Genomic DNA, 14723 nt, shown 5'->3' with positions numbered 1-14723 from the left:
AGTATGACTGGTATAATTTTGGGCAACATAATGGGGCAGGTGTTGAATGATGCCTTACAATTTCAGGGTTTATTGTTTTGCTGAGATAGACTGCGAACACACGACAACCCAATCCAGGATGAAGTGCTTATTGAAGATAAATAGTAGCATGTTATTTATTTGTTAGTTTAGCCGCGTACTGCTTTGACATATTACGTATTTGGTTATTGTGCAGTTTTGGATTTAGCCGTAATGTCCTCATTTTGCTCCCAGATCCTTTTTAATGCTTTTATAGAGCTGAAGGAGCACATCACCCCACAGCTCCCTTTGATGGCCTTGACTGCTCTTTGCTAGTCGCTGAACTGTGTAGACCATGGTGAGCACTGTCCGCTCAAAGTCTTCACTGCTCAGATGAGACCGTTGTTGTTCTAACTGATGGCAGAGGCGGCGGATGTCAGACAGTGTCCTTGGTAAAACATCTTCGCACACCACCTTGAGAGGCTTAAGTCTCCTCAAGGAGGCCAGCTCCCCGTCAGCTATGTGAAGAACACCTTCTTCCTCATACAGCCCTGTCCACAGCACCTGACACATAGATGGAGAGAGACATCAATAATGGCTGAAATGTTATTCAGAAAATACAAGTGTTTTTCTTCTGTCCCTTTGTGAACAGTAGAATTGACCACTGATGGGTAATGAGGGGCAATGACTTACTTACTCTTTCATTACATTTAGTAGACAGAAGTTTCTCAACAATGGGTAGGCAGTGGAAGTTTTTGCATCTACTGTATAATACTTTTTATCTATGATACTTTGTGTTGTCTTACTTGTTGTCTTTGAATAATTTGACACTTTCCATGAACCAGTGTATTAAGAAACACAAACTAAGGATATGCAAAAACTCATTAGATTATGGTTTCCTTTTTAGTTTTAAACAAACAAAAAGAAACTCCAATGGTGGAATGTTACTATTGTCCTTGGCCCATATTTTGCCTAATGCTTTAACTATGGGAACATACACTGTAAGTCAGAAAGGGATTTCTATACTTTTGTCCTTAACTTTGAATTTGGTCATGAATTAACATAGTATGGTTGACAGTTAAAGTTGAATAGTTAATATGAATATATGATTGTGACAGTTATTACTTCACAAGGTATTGAAGCTACACGCTTAAGGTGTGGTAATATAGTAATCATTTTGTCACAAACTTAATTCTGAATGTAACAGTGAAGGAATTTTTAATTTTGATTGATCATCATTTTCCAAAGTTATGGGCAAACATACAGAGGTCCCTTTTTTACTGACAGTGTAGTTCTGCAGTACCTGTATGATTAGCTTCTGTTCATACATCAGCAAAATATGGTTGTTACTCCTGTAAGACCATACTCCTCTTACTATACAAGAAGAGCTCGTCCATTTTTTCACTGGTGTGTAAAATCAGTGATAAAAAATTTTTTTATATGTGTACTGATTATATTGATCCTCGAAGGAATATTATTTAAGTACGAAGGATCTTCAATAGTAATTGGTCGTGTCTGAGAGACAGAGAGAGAGAGAGCTTATAGTCCAGATTTAGTGTCATCCAATTTCCATCTTTTTGGACCGCTCAGAGAAGCTTTATAAGGAGAAGATTTTCATGTGATGATGATGTGAAAGCAGTGCAGCATCAGTGTCTACACGCTCAACCAAAAGCAGTTTTTGCTGATGGCATTAAAAAGTTGGTACAACACTGAGAAAAATGCATGGGAAGCTGACTATGTAGAAAAGTGATTAAAAGTTTTTAAAAGTGCTGAAACTTTTTGAAGAACCCTCATTTATACACCGATTATGCACAACATTATGACCACTTTTCTAATGTTGTGTTGGTCCTGCTTTTGCTGCCAAAACAGCCCTGACCCATCGAGGCATGGACTCCACTAGACCCCTCAAGGTGTGCTGTGGTATCTGGCACCAAGATGTTAGCAGCAGATCCCTTAACTCATGTATGTTGTGAAGTGGGGCCTCCATGGATCGGACTTGGTTGTCCAGTACATCCCACAGATGCTCAATTGGACTGACATCTGGGGAACTTGGAGGCCACGTCAACACCTCAAACTCGTTGTTGTGCTCCTCAAACCATTCCTGAACCATTTTTGCTTTGTGGCAGGGCGCATTATCCTGCTGAAAGAGTCCACAGCCATCAGGGAATACTGTTTCCATAACAGTACGTACACACATGGTACGTGTGAAAGTAACATCCACATGGATGGCAGGACCCAAGGGTCAGCAGAACATTACCCAAAGCATCACACCTCCACTGGGTTGCCTTCTTCCCATAGTGCATCCTGGTGCCATGTGTTCGCCAGGTAAGTGATGCACACGCACCCGGCCATCCATGTGATGTAAAAGAAAATGAGATTCATCACACCAGGCCACCTTCTTCCCACCCACTAACAGGTGCCGTGATGAAGAGATAATCAGTGTTATTCACTTCACCTGTCAGTGGTCATAATGTTATGCCTTGTCAATGTATATATACACCTGTTTTTCATAAGTATCTCCATTTATATACACTATATGGCCAGAAGTACATACAGTATAGTTGCACAATGGCTTAAATATACCTTGTGGTAGTATATTCATGCCATTGTGCAACAAGCTCAACGTCAGGTGTCCTGGAAATACTTCCTTTCATTAAGATTATTTAATCACCCTGGAAACTCTTAAATCACATCTAAGAACATCTGAGAACACAAGAGTACTTCTCAAAAAGTACCTGAATGATTTTTTTCATGTTGCTAACTTGACTTAGTTATACTGGTCTCTCCTTCCCACTCTCAGGGAGTCTAGACCATTTCTCTCCATAGAAACAACTCAGGTGGATGTAAAGTCAATAATTTCAGGTCTTCCTTTTTGCATCATTTGAGATTTGCAACAAATTCAGATTACAGCCACATGAGGTACCCAGAACAACCTGGGAAGGACATGCAAAACCGCTTTGCAGACAAAATCTCTACCCTGTATATGATAGGGCTGATCCAAACAAATGATCAGCTTCTATGAAGCCTGTTAGGCAGACCCACTGCATTGCACTCTATCATAATACAGTACCTGACATCTGTTTACACTGGTAGCAGAATGCTAACCTAATACTAGATAATGATAATGTAATGTAATGTACTAATAATACTGTAGATAAAGTAAGCAGTGAAACCAACCTATTATATCTGCTATCAGTATTTTAGAAGTAGATGTAAAATGCATTCTCAACATGTTTAACAGTCATTCAGGTAAAACAACAGGCTGCAGGCTGTAGAATAATTTGGCTAAGCTGGACGACCTGCCCATACCATGGGTTGTGGATGCAGTGGTCTACGGCAGCCTTCGGATAGGGGGCAATATTAGCTAAATCTTTTAGGGCAATTGAAGCTGCTCTTGCTTATCCAGTAGTTTAGGAAGTTAACCCTCCTATTACCTTCAAATTTACTAACACCTTTTATGCTTGGGGTCAATTTGACCCCAGCAATTTAAATCTCCAGAAAATGATTATAATTAAAATTGATACCCAAATTTATGTCACATACTTTTTGTTTGTTCATTGACCACCTAAATAGCCTTTTAAAAAATAAACAAGCCCCCCACCCACCCCCTTATACATCCAGAATACCTGTTGCACGACTATGGAGAAATAAGCAGATCACCATCAAATCTCATTGATTGACCTAAAATTGGAAGTAGAGATCTTTTTGGTGTTTTAATGGATTTATATGAGTGACATATTTTTGTTATCTATAACATTTGGAATGAAAAACAATTTCTGTTATATGGAATAGTAACCTGTTTGGGGTCAATTTGACACACACAATTTCAAAAATTTAGAAGGATTTTATTTGTAAAACAGATCATCATTATGGGCATGTATTGTCTGAAAGGACAGAGCCCACAAAATGCAATTAGACATTCATCCACAGTCACATGGGGGCCTGGATTGTAAGAAAGGGTAATCGCTGAACCCACTTGTCTCATACATCCCATATTGCTGCAAGTTTGTCACGCTCTCGTCGGCCCTGCCTTGTTTCTCTGTCATCAAAGCGTATGACACGGGAGAAAACATGGAATGTGTTTAGAGACATGGTGGCTGGAAATATTGCCCTTCCAGTGTTAGCAGCCCAAAGGCTTGCTGTTGCTTCGCCTTTTGACTTGTGCACTCCCGCCAAAATAAGCAACCCAATGTAGGCTTGCAAGTGGGTCACATCCAAGTCTTTCCAACTGTCCCCATACACGTGCCTCCCCTCTAACTTTGTCATCTCAAGTATATCCTTTTCAATTGATGGTGTCATGAAGAGCTCAAATGCTGATTTTATGTCTTGGACGTGACTGACAGCGTATCTGGTGGGGTCTGGAAGCATTTTGTTGACATTAGCAGCACTAAGTCTGCCTTGTTATTCCAGTGGGGAGACAGACCATAATAACTTTTCAGTTTTGGAAGGTAGTGTGTTTGCTGGTGGTTGAGAGACAAAAGAAGGGTCAACACTGAGGGTCTCATTCTTATCAGAGGAGGATGCCTAATAATCCGGGTCCTCCTCAACATCATCCTCTGCCTCTATTCACAGAAACCATATTTTCCTGTCCCCACAGCATGGGAAATATGAAAAATCTTGCGAGGATGATGTTTCCCCCTCCCCCATGTTGTGTGAACTATCAATGGTTCTCGCACTACTACAGTTATGGTTATGTGAGGTTAGGGCCACAATATCTTCCTAAACAACCAAAACAAATGTGTGTAAAATGTTGATATTTTTTATATGTTTTATACAGCTAAAACAGCCTGGGGTCAAATTGACCCCAAAGAACACCGATGCGTACAACATGTGTACAGGACATTGAAAACATAACATCATGTTAATTTTATGTTTACCCAGTTGTCCCCATTAAATTAGGAAAAGTCATCAAATATGAAGCAAAAAAAATTATGTCAATCATTTATTTAAAGACGTTAAACATTGAATGGGGTCAAATTGACCCCAAAGGTAATAGGAGGGTTAATCAATCACTGAACTGTTAGCGTCACATTATTAAGTACATCAATTACCATAAACAATTTGTATCAAGTCATTAATGTAAAAACATTCTCAGCTGGCACATGTCCACTGAAAACCTTTGATTCTATGAACTTGCAGATTATCAACCAGATAACAGGTAGTACTGATATAGTTGTTTAAGGAGTTGGTTATGAATTTGTAGCTTTTCCCTGTCAAGTGTTCTTTGTCCCTAAAATACTTAAGAAATGTCATCACCTTAACTATTTTCAATTCTTGCATGAAATCAGTTTAAAACTAAAATATTTGTTTATGCTAATAAATGTTAATAGTACTTTATGATTAAATGTACATAATCAAAATACATTGTGTGTAAAATTAGAGCAGATATAGCAATTTATATTTTTTAAAGTTAAAAAATGGGTTAAATACTTCTCACATATTGTGGTTGTGATGTCATTCAAAACATAGCAGGCTTGCCAAACTATTGAGGAAATCTGTGTTATAAAAAGCATACCTCGTAAAGCAGGTTGGCATCCTCCACAGACTTCTGAATAGATGGATTGAGCAGAGCTGGTGTTCCTCTCTTTATTCGATAGGCAGATGGGTACAATGCTGAGGAAAAATAAGTGTTAAGCAGCAGTTTTAGTTCTTTAGTTCTTTAAGTCACAGTACATTCAGTACAGTACTGAATGTTTAAAATGTTTACTAGGTACGTTGCCTGACATGTATAAATGCCAGCGTTTGGTTTAAACCAACCTTGTTGTGTTTCTAAAACATATGCCTCATTTTCTCAAAAGTGACGGTCTACTTTATATGTCTCTCACATGACTTTAACATTTCAAAACAAGCAGACATCTGTGTGACAGACCTTTGGCTATGAGTCTGTTTCACATCAACCCTACAATATTGCAAAAGCAGAGACTGATGTACCCCACAGCTCTACATTCACCCTTAAGGACTCATTGCTTTTTATACAGAAAGTATTTCATAGACAGTTTTATTTCTTTAATTTCTTTTGCAAACTACAATAATTAGTATCCTCAGTTTACAAACAAATAAAAAATATATTTTTTAAGAAAAGTGAAGTAACAACTTCAGTCAATTTTATTTGGTTAACTGGTTAAAGTAGGGCTGATCAGCATTTTCCTTCAATAAATACAATAATTATTTAAAAACATTGTGTTTAATTAGACTATATTTAATATTAAAAGTAGTTTAATATTAAGCACAAAACAGTTTGAAAATATGCGAAAACAAAAGAATTTATGAAGGGCACAAATGCTTTTTACAGCACTGTATATCAAATTGCTCTGTCAAAGCAGAACAGACATAAAACCCTTTTACACCTTGACTGTAAAAGACCACATGTGTGACAGCTCCTACACCTTGAACAAAGCTACAGCTAATCCCTGCCTATATACTCCAAATGCAGCTTGCGCTTTGTGTTAGAAACCGCATCCTGACACACCTCTGTTCAGGAGGTAAAAATAAACAACTGCTGTTTATGATTGAGATTATTTAGTCAGAATAAATACCTGCTGCTATGCAGCTATGGTCACAAAAACATAAACATTTGGATTTACAGTGTATCACAAAAGTGAGTACACCCCTCACATTTCTGCAGATATTTAAGTATATCTTTTCATGGGACAACACTGACAAAATGACACTTTGACACAATGAAAAGTAGTCTGTGTGCAGCTTATATAACAGTGTAAATTTATTCTTCCCTCAAAATAACTCAATATACAGCCATTAATGTCTAAACCACCGGCAACAAAAGTGAGTACACCCCTTAGTGAAAGTTCCTAAAGTGTCAATATTTTGTGTGGCCACCATTATTTCCCAGAACTGCCTTAACTCTCCTGGGCATGGAGTTTACCAGAGCTTCACAGGTTGCCACTGGAATGCTTTTCCACTCCTCCATGACGACATCACGGAGCTGGCGGATATTCGAGACTTTGCGCTCCTCCACCTTCCGCTTGAGGATGCCCCAAAGATGTTCTATTGGGTTTAGGTCTGGAGACATGCTTGGCCAGTCCATCACCTTTACCCTCAGCCTCTTCAATAAAGCAGTGGTCGTCTTAGAGGTGTGTTTGGGGTCATTATCATGCTGGAACACTGCCCTGCGACCCAGTTTCCGGAGGGAGGGGATCATGCTCTGCTTCAGTATTTCACAGTACATATTGGAGTTCATGTGTCCCTCAATGAAATGTAACTCCCCAACACCTGCTGCACTCATGCAGCCCCAGACCATGGCATTCCCACCACCATGCTTGACTGTAGGCATGACACACTTATCTTTGTACTCCTCACCTGATTGCCGCCACACATGCTTGAGACCATCTGAACCAAACAAATTAATCTTGGTCTCATCAGACCATAGGACATGGTTCCAGTAATCCATGTCCTTTGTTGACATGTCTTCAGCAAACTGTTTGCGGGCTTTCTTGTGTAGAGACTTCAGAAGAGGCTTCCTTCTGGGGTGACAGCCATGCAGACCAATTTGATGTAGTGTGCGGCGTATGGTCTGAGCACTGACAGGCTGACCCCGCACCTTTTCAATCTCTGCAGCAATGCTGACAGCACTCCTGCGCCTATCTTTCAAAGACAGCAGTTGGATGTGACGCTGAGCACGTGCACTCAGCTTCTTTGGACGACCAACGCGAGGTCTGTTCTGAGTGGACCCTGCTCTTTTAAAACACTGGATGATCTTGGCCACTGTGCTGCAGCTCAGTTTCAGGGTGTTGGCAATCTTCTTGTAGCCTTGGCCATCTTCATGTAGTGCAACAATTCGTCTTTTAAGATCCTCAGAGAGTTCTTTGCCATGAGGTGCCATGTTGGAACTTTCAGTGACCAGTATGAGAGAGTGTGAGAGCTGTACTACACACCTGCTCCCTATGCACACCTGAGACCTAGTAACACTAACAAATCACATGACATTTTGGAGGGAAAATGACAAGCAGTGCTCAATTTGGACATTTAGGGGTGTAGTCTCTTAGGGGTGTACTCACTTTTGTTGCCGGTGGTTTAGACATTAATGGCTGTATATTGAGTTATTTTGAGGGAAGAATAAATTTACACTGTTATATAAGCTGCACACAGACTACTTTTCATTGTGTCAAAGTGTCATTTTGTCAGTGTTGTCCCATGAAAAGATATACTTAAATATCTGCAGAAATGTGAGGGGTGTACTCACTTTTGTGATACACTGTATATATATATATATATATATATATATACATATACTGTATATATATACATATGTATATATACAGTGGGGAAAATAAGTATTTGATCCCCTGCTGATTTTGTAAGTTTACCCCCTTACAAAGACTTGAACAGTCTATAATTTTTATGGAAGGTTTATTTTAACAGAGAGAGACAGAATATCAACAAAAAATCCAGAAAAAAAACAAGTTATAAATTCATTTGTATTTAATTAAGGGAAATAAGTATTTGATCCCCTACCAACCAGCACAAAAGGCACACAAAATAGTCCTGTCCCTGTATAAAAGACTCCAGTCACAGAATCAGTTTCTTCCATTCAAATCTCTCGACCACCATGGGCAAGACCAAAGAGCTATCAAAGGACGTCAGGGACAAGATTGTAGACCTGCACAAGGCTGGAATGGGCTACAAGACCATCAGCAAGAAGCTTGGTGAGAAAGAGACCACTGCTGGTGCGATAAATCGAAAGTGGAAGCAATACAAGATCACAGTCAATCGCCCTCACTCTGGAGCTCCATGCAAGATCTCACCTGGTGGGGTAAGAATGATTCTGAGAAAGGTGAGGTCAGCCCAGAATTACACGGGAGGAGCTTGTCAATGATCTCAAGGGAGCTGGGAGCACAGTCACCAAGAAAACCATTAGTAACAGACTTCGCCGTAATGGATTGAGATCCTGCAGTGCCCGCAAAGTCCCTCTGCTCAAGAAGGCTCATGTACAGGCCCATCTGAAGTTTGCCAATGAACACCTGAATGATTCAGAGAAAGCTTGGGAGAATGTTATATGGTCAGATGAGACCAAAATTGAGCTCTTTGGCATCAACTCCACTCACCGTGTTTGGAGGCAGAGAAATGCCCAGTGGGGATGGTGTTCTTGGGGTCATATCCAGCATTTCTCTGCTCCCAGCTCCCTTGAGATCATTGACAAGCTCCACCCGTGTAATTCTGGGCTGACCTCACCTTTCTCAGAATCATTCTTACCCCACGAGGTGAGATCTTGCATGGAGCTCCAGAGTGAGGGTGATTGACTGTGATCTTGTATTTCTTCCATTTTCGAATTATCGCACCAGCAGTGGTCTCTTTCTCACCAAGCTTCTTGCTGATGGTCTTGTAGCCCATTCCAGCCTTGTGCAGGTCTACAATCTTGTCCCTGATGTCCATTGATAGCTCTTTGGTCTTGCCCATGGTGGTCGAGAGATTTGAATGAAAGAAACTGATTCTGTGACAGGTGTCTTTTATACAGGGACAGGACTAATTTGTGTGCCTTTTGTGCACATAACCGGTCTGTGGGGGTCAGAATTCTTGCTGGTTGGTAGGGGATTAAATACTTATTTCCCTTAATTAAATACAAATGAATTAATAACTTCTATTTAATGTTTTTTTTTCTGGATTTTTTGTTGACATTCTGTCTCTCTCTGTTCAAATAAACCTTCCATAAAAATTATAGACTGTTCAAGTCTTTGTAAGGGGGTAAACTTACAAAATCAACAGGGGGATCAAATACTTATTTTCCTCACTGTATATATACTGTATATATATATATATATATATATATATATATATATATATATATATATATATACAGTATATATATATATATATATAACGATTAGGCATAACATTATGACCACTTTCCTAATACTGTGTTGGTCCCCCTTTTGCTGCCAAAACAGCCCTGCAACTATGATGCACTGTGTTTTCTGCACCTTCTATCAGAACCAGCATTAACTTCTTCAGCAATTTAAGCTACAGTAGCTCGTCTGTTGGATCGGACCACACGGGGCAGCCTTCGCTCCCCACATGCATCAATGAGCCTTGGTCGTCCATGACCCTGTCGCAGGTTTACCACTGTTCCTTCCTTGGACCACTTTTGATAGATACTGACCACTGCAGACTGGGAACACCCCACAAGAGCTGCAGTTTTGGAAATGCTCTGACCCAGTCATCTTGCCATCACAATTTGGTCCTTGTCAAACTCGTTCAAATCCTTACGCTTGCCCATTTTTCCTGCTTCTAGCACATAAACTTTGAGGATAAAATGTTCACTTGTTGCCTAATATATCCCACCTACTAACAGGTGCCGTGATGAAGAGATAATCAGTGTTATTCACTTCACCTGTCAGTGGTCATAATGTTATGCCTGGTCAGTGTATATACATGCTGTATAAGCTTAGTGAAATACTAGTAAAAAGTCTAAAGGGAGCTTTAAATTTAAATACAGTATGGCAGATTCATTTTGGAAATCATCAACAAGAGCATGTTTTCACACACTCACTAACATTCCACTCAGAGTTAATGTCCAAACAGTGTTACAGCATGGCCTTTAGCCAAATCTTGCAATATTCATTTTTTTTTAATGGAATGTAAACACAGATATGAGAATGCAGTTGATACTGTGCATTTTCTGCTTTTACAGTGAGCTTGATATAAAGCAGTGCTATCATTTGACCCTGATAGTGTTGTGTGGAATGTAATGATAAAATGTGTATGAAATTGAATAAAAGTTTAGCTAAAGCAACTTCAGACATTAGACTTGGCTTGTTTTAGCATGCACTAAATCACATTTTATTAGCATTAATATGGACTAAATTAAATTTATTTCATTTAGCTACAATAGCATTTGTATGGTTTGGTACTGATGTTGTGCAATTTAACTAACTATACATTTTTCAATGTATTATTGGGTGGATAAAGTTGAGGTCCATGCTCTATACAGACTGTTGGCAAACATTGTAGTCATTTATTTAGGGAAACAATGTCATACTAAAATAGAAAAGGGCCTTTCCAAAAAGCACACAATTGTTTACAATGCTTGCAGTATCATTCAGATTTCAAACCAATAAAACACCCCGAGACTAAAGGACTAAATCATTGTGCTTAAGTAGTATTTACCGAAAAATGGCTATCACCAAATTCAGATTTACTGATGAACTACTGTTGTGTGAATGTTGCTTTTATATGTAATTTTGTTGTAACCTAGAATAGTAGAACTGTACAAACAAAGCACTCATTTTCAACCTGATTTAATTACTGAGTGTTTACATTAGTAATCTGATTTAGCTTTGTTGTTGGTTCTTGCTAAATTAATGTTTGTTGCTGTGTCCAGATTAAGAAAAGCAGCAAAGCACTAAGCCTTTTGATTAAAGCCATATAAAATGCTTTAGTTTCGGTTCCTCATACAGAGATGCCAGACATTATGTATAACAGTTCCGTGGAATTCACTACCTTATTTCCATTACCAGATATTGGCAATAGGATTGGCTTAGCATTTTGTACACATATTTATTTGGGACAGTGTGTGTGTTTTTCAAAAGCAGTTTGCATTCCAAAGAAGCAGCAAAACCTATTGCTTCAGAAGTCTGGATCCAGAAATAACAGAACCGATGAAGTTTCAGATTAATAACAGATTTGGGTTGGGACATTTTATTAAATGTCATAAAAAAGAATATGTAATGTGTTAGTTCTTGAATATTTATTGACAGAAGCAAAATAAGAGTGAAAAGTATATAGAAAGTATAAGTTACAGCCTTATGAAACATTCCACAATAAGCAGGTGAATTTGTGACAGGTAAGAGAATTACAATTGGGCATAAAAAGAGGATCCACCAAAGGCTCAATCTGCACAAGAAATGATGGGTCGAAATGGTTGTCAATCAATTCAAAAACAACATTTCTCAATGTGAGATTACAAATAATTTAGGTATTTCACCATCAACTGTACATGATATTGTAGACAGATTCAGGTAATCTGGAGAAATCTCAGTCTGTGTTGGGACAGTGGTAGCCTAGTGGGTAGAGCTTTGGACTAACAATTGAAAGGTTGAAAGTTTAAATCCTAGCTCTGCCATGCAGCCACTGTTGGGCCCTTGAGCAAGGCCCTTAACCCTCTCTGCTCCAGGCTCTGTACAATGACTGATCCTGCGCTCTCACCCCAGCCTCCAAACAAGCTGGGGTATGTGAAGAAAGAATTTCATTGCACTGTACATCTGTTTATGTATATATGACAAATTACATATTCTATGTGCATGACCTTGAAGCCCTCAGAGGGCATTGCACTGCACTAAAGATAGGTACATCTGCTTGCTTTTAGAAGGAATGGACAAGTGCTCTGTGCCAAAAATTAAAATGACCATCCAGACTGTTATCAGCAAAAGGTGCAGAAACCAAAATCTCTGATGGTTTAGGGGTGCATAAATGCCCATGACATGTGTGACTTACATATGTGTAAAGGTACCATTGACTCAGTGGTGTATATTGGAATTTTAGACAGACACCTGCTGCCATCAAGGCGATGTCTTTATCTGGGAAGTCCACAGTTATTTCAACAAACGATGCCAGCCCTCATTCTACACATGCTACAACAACGTGACTTCATAGAGACAGAGTGCATGTGCTTGACTAACCTGCCTGTAGTTCAGATTTGTCTCCTATTAAAAATGTATGGTACAACATGAGAACAATTAGACAACAGCAATTACAGACTGTTGAGCAGAAGCAAGCATGGAGAAAAATTCCACTTGCAAAACTGAATCAGTTAGCGTCAGTTAGTGCAGGATTGGCTTAACATTTTGTAGATGTTTATTTGGGACAGTGTGTGTGTTTTTGAAAAGCAGTTTGCATTCCAAAGAAGTAGCCAAACCTACATTGCTTTAGAAGTCTGGGTCCAGAAATAACAGAACCAATAAAGCTTCAGATTAACAACTGTTCCCAAATCATTAAAATAGTCAATAATAGGAAAGCTGCTGCATACAAAATACAAGCAAGTTTCTTCCACTTTTGTAAGTTGAATAAAGATGCAAGAGAATTAACAGATTACAGATTATGTTTATGCATTTTACAAAATGCCCCAGCTTTTATGGAATTTTGGGTTTGTATATTAAAAACAGAAGATAGATTTCTTTTATGTTCAAATTAAATAGTGCAGAAACCTGCTGCTATACATAATATGCTTAATGTGTTGGTTAATAGGACAAAAAATGCATTTTCACATTTGTTTTTAAGGGTGAATGGCACCTGGTACAACAACATCAAATTATTTATCAGCATTATATGACAAACCTCTCTATTAGTATTTACCTTTTCTCCATTGAAGTGCTGCAGATATGGAAAAATGCCAGAGAACCAAAGACAAAATCACAAGAGCTGTTGTGGACTCCATACTCTCCTCTGTCTCTCAAGAATTTACTCACTGTCACCAGTGCAGCTTTATAGGGCCTTAATCCACAACGTCAAACATGTTATGCCTGCAGTTCACTCACACCACTAACTGTTAATTCCATCCTCCTCCTTTTCCCTGCCCTGCTCGCCAATTCATCCTCTCCAACACACATTCTCTTTCTTTTTCTGTCAGAGAAAGATATGTTGTTCAGGAAGCAGATGGAGAGTAATGTTCATCTGGAACTCATCATGAACTAAAAAGACCTGCCTGCTTTCTTTACTGGCTTATACATTTAATCATTCATCGAATCAAAGCCTGGTTACATTTACATTAGTTCATCTGGCAGGTTCTTTAAATCAGCTTACAGATGAATAAAAAAACATTACAAGCAACATGTGGAGCGGCTGAGTATTATGGGACTTGCTTAGTGATCCTGCATGTTTTGTGTTTCCTTGGCAAAACTAAGCACAACCTAAACCACACAGTTAGGTCACTTAATGCTGTAATACACCTTGGACAGAGTACCAATCCATTACAGAGCATCACTCACTCACTCTTTTCAAATCAAAGGTAGTTTTATTGGCATGACAAATAGGGACATTCATATTGCCAAAGCTTAATTACAGTTTTAAGAAGAAGAATAAAAAAAGAAGCCCCGAATCAGAAAAAGTTGGGACAGCATGGAAAATGAAAATAATTAAAAAACACAGAGTTTCTTACATTTACTTTGACTTTTATTTGATTGCAGACAGGATGAACCTGAGATATTTCATGTTTTGTCTGGTCAACTTAATTTCATTTATTAATAAACATCCATTCCTGCATTTCAGGCCTGCAACACATTCCAAAAAAAAAAAAGGGACAGTAAAGCATTTACCACTTTGTAATGTTGCCATTCCTTTTCACCACACTTAAAATATGTTTTGGCACCGAGGATACCAAGTGATTTAGTGTTTCAGCCTTTATTTTGTCCCATTCTTCCTGCAAACACGTCTTAGGCAGGCAGGCAGGCCAGTCCAGTACCCGTACCCTCTTCTTCCGCAGCCATGCCTTTGTAACGTGTGCAGCATGTGGTTTTACATTGTCTTGTTGAAAAACGTCCCTGGAAAAGATGATGTCTTGAAGGCAGCATATGTTGCTCTAAGATCTCAATGTACTTTTCTGCATTAATGCTGCCATCACAGAAGTGTAAATGACCTTTGCCAAGGGCACTGACACAGTCCCATACCATGACAGACCCTGGCTTTTGGACTTGTTGCTGATAACAGTCTGGATGGTCCTTTTTGTCTTTGGTCCAGAGAAGTCGACACCGCTTCTGGACATGGTTAACACGAGGCTT

At 39.0% G+C, this 14723-nt stretch overlaps 1 protein-coding gene across 1 annotated transcript; it reads right to left on the bottom strand.

Moving 5' to 3' along the window:
• Positions 1 to 237: 237 nt before the first annotated feature.
• LOC134322144 (protein FAM180A) lies at positions 238 to 13384 on the bottom strand. Its single transcript, XM_063004017.1, has 3 exons — positions 13303 to 13384; positions 5513 to 5610; positions 238 to 561 (listed from the first exon to the last, which is right to left on the bottom strand). Exons 1-3 carry the CDS (start codon positions 13382 to 13384, stop codon positions 238 to 240), a joined length of 504 nt encoding a protein of 167 aa, XP_062860087.1.
• Positions 13385 to 14723: the final 1339 nt, after the last annotated feature.

The sequence above is a fragment of the Trichomycterus rosablanca genome, chromosome 1 (genome assembly GCF_030014385.1).
Source record: "Trichomycterus rosablanca isolate fTriRos1 chromosome 1, fTriRos1.hap1, whole genome shotgun sequence".
NCBI classification, from domain to species: Eukaryota; Metazoa; Chordata; class Actinopteri; order Siluriformes; family Trichomycteridae; genus Trichomycterus; species Trichomycterus rosablanca.
This window is presented reverse-complemented; position numbering and strand designations above follow the sequence as displayed.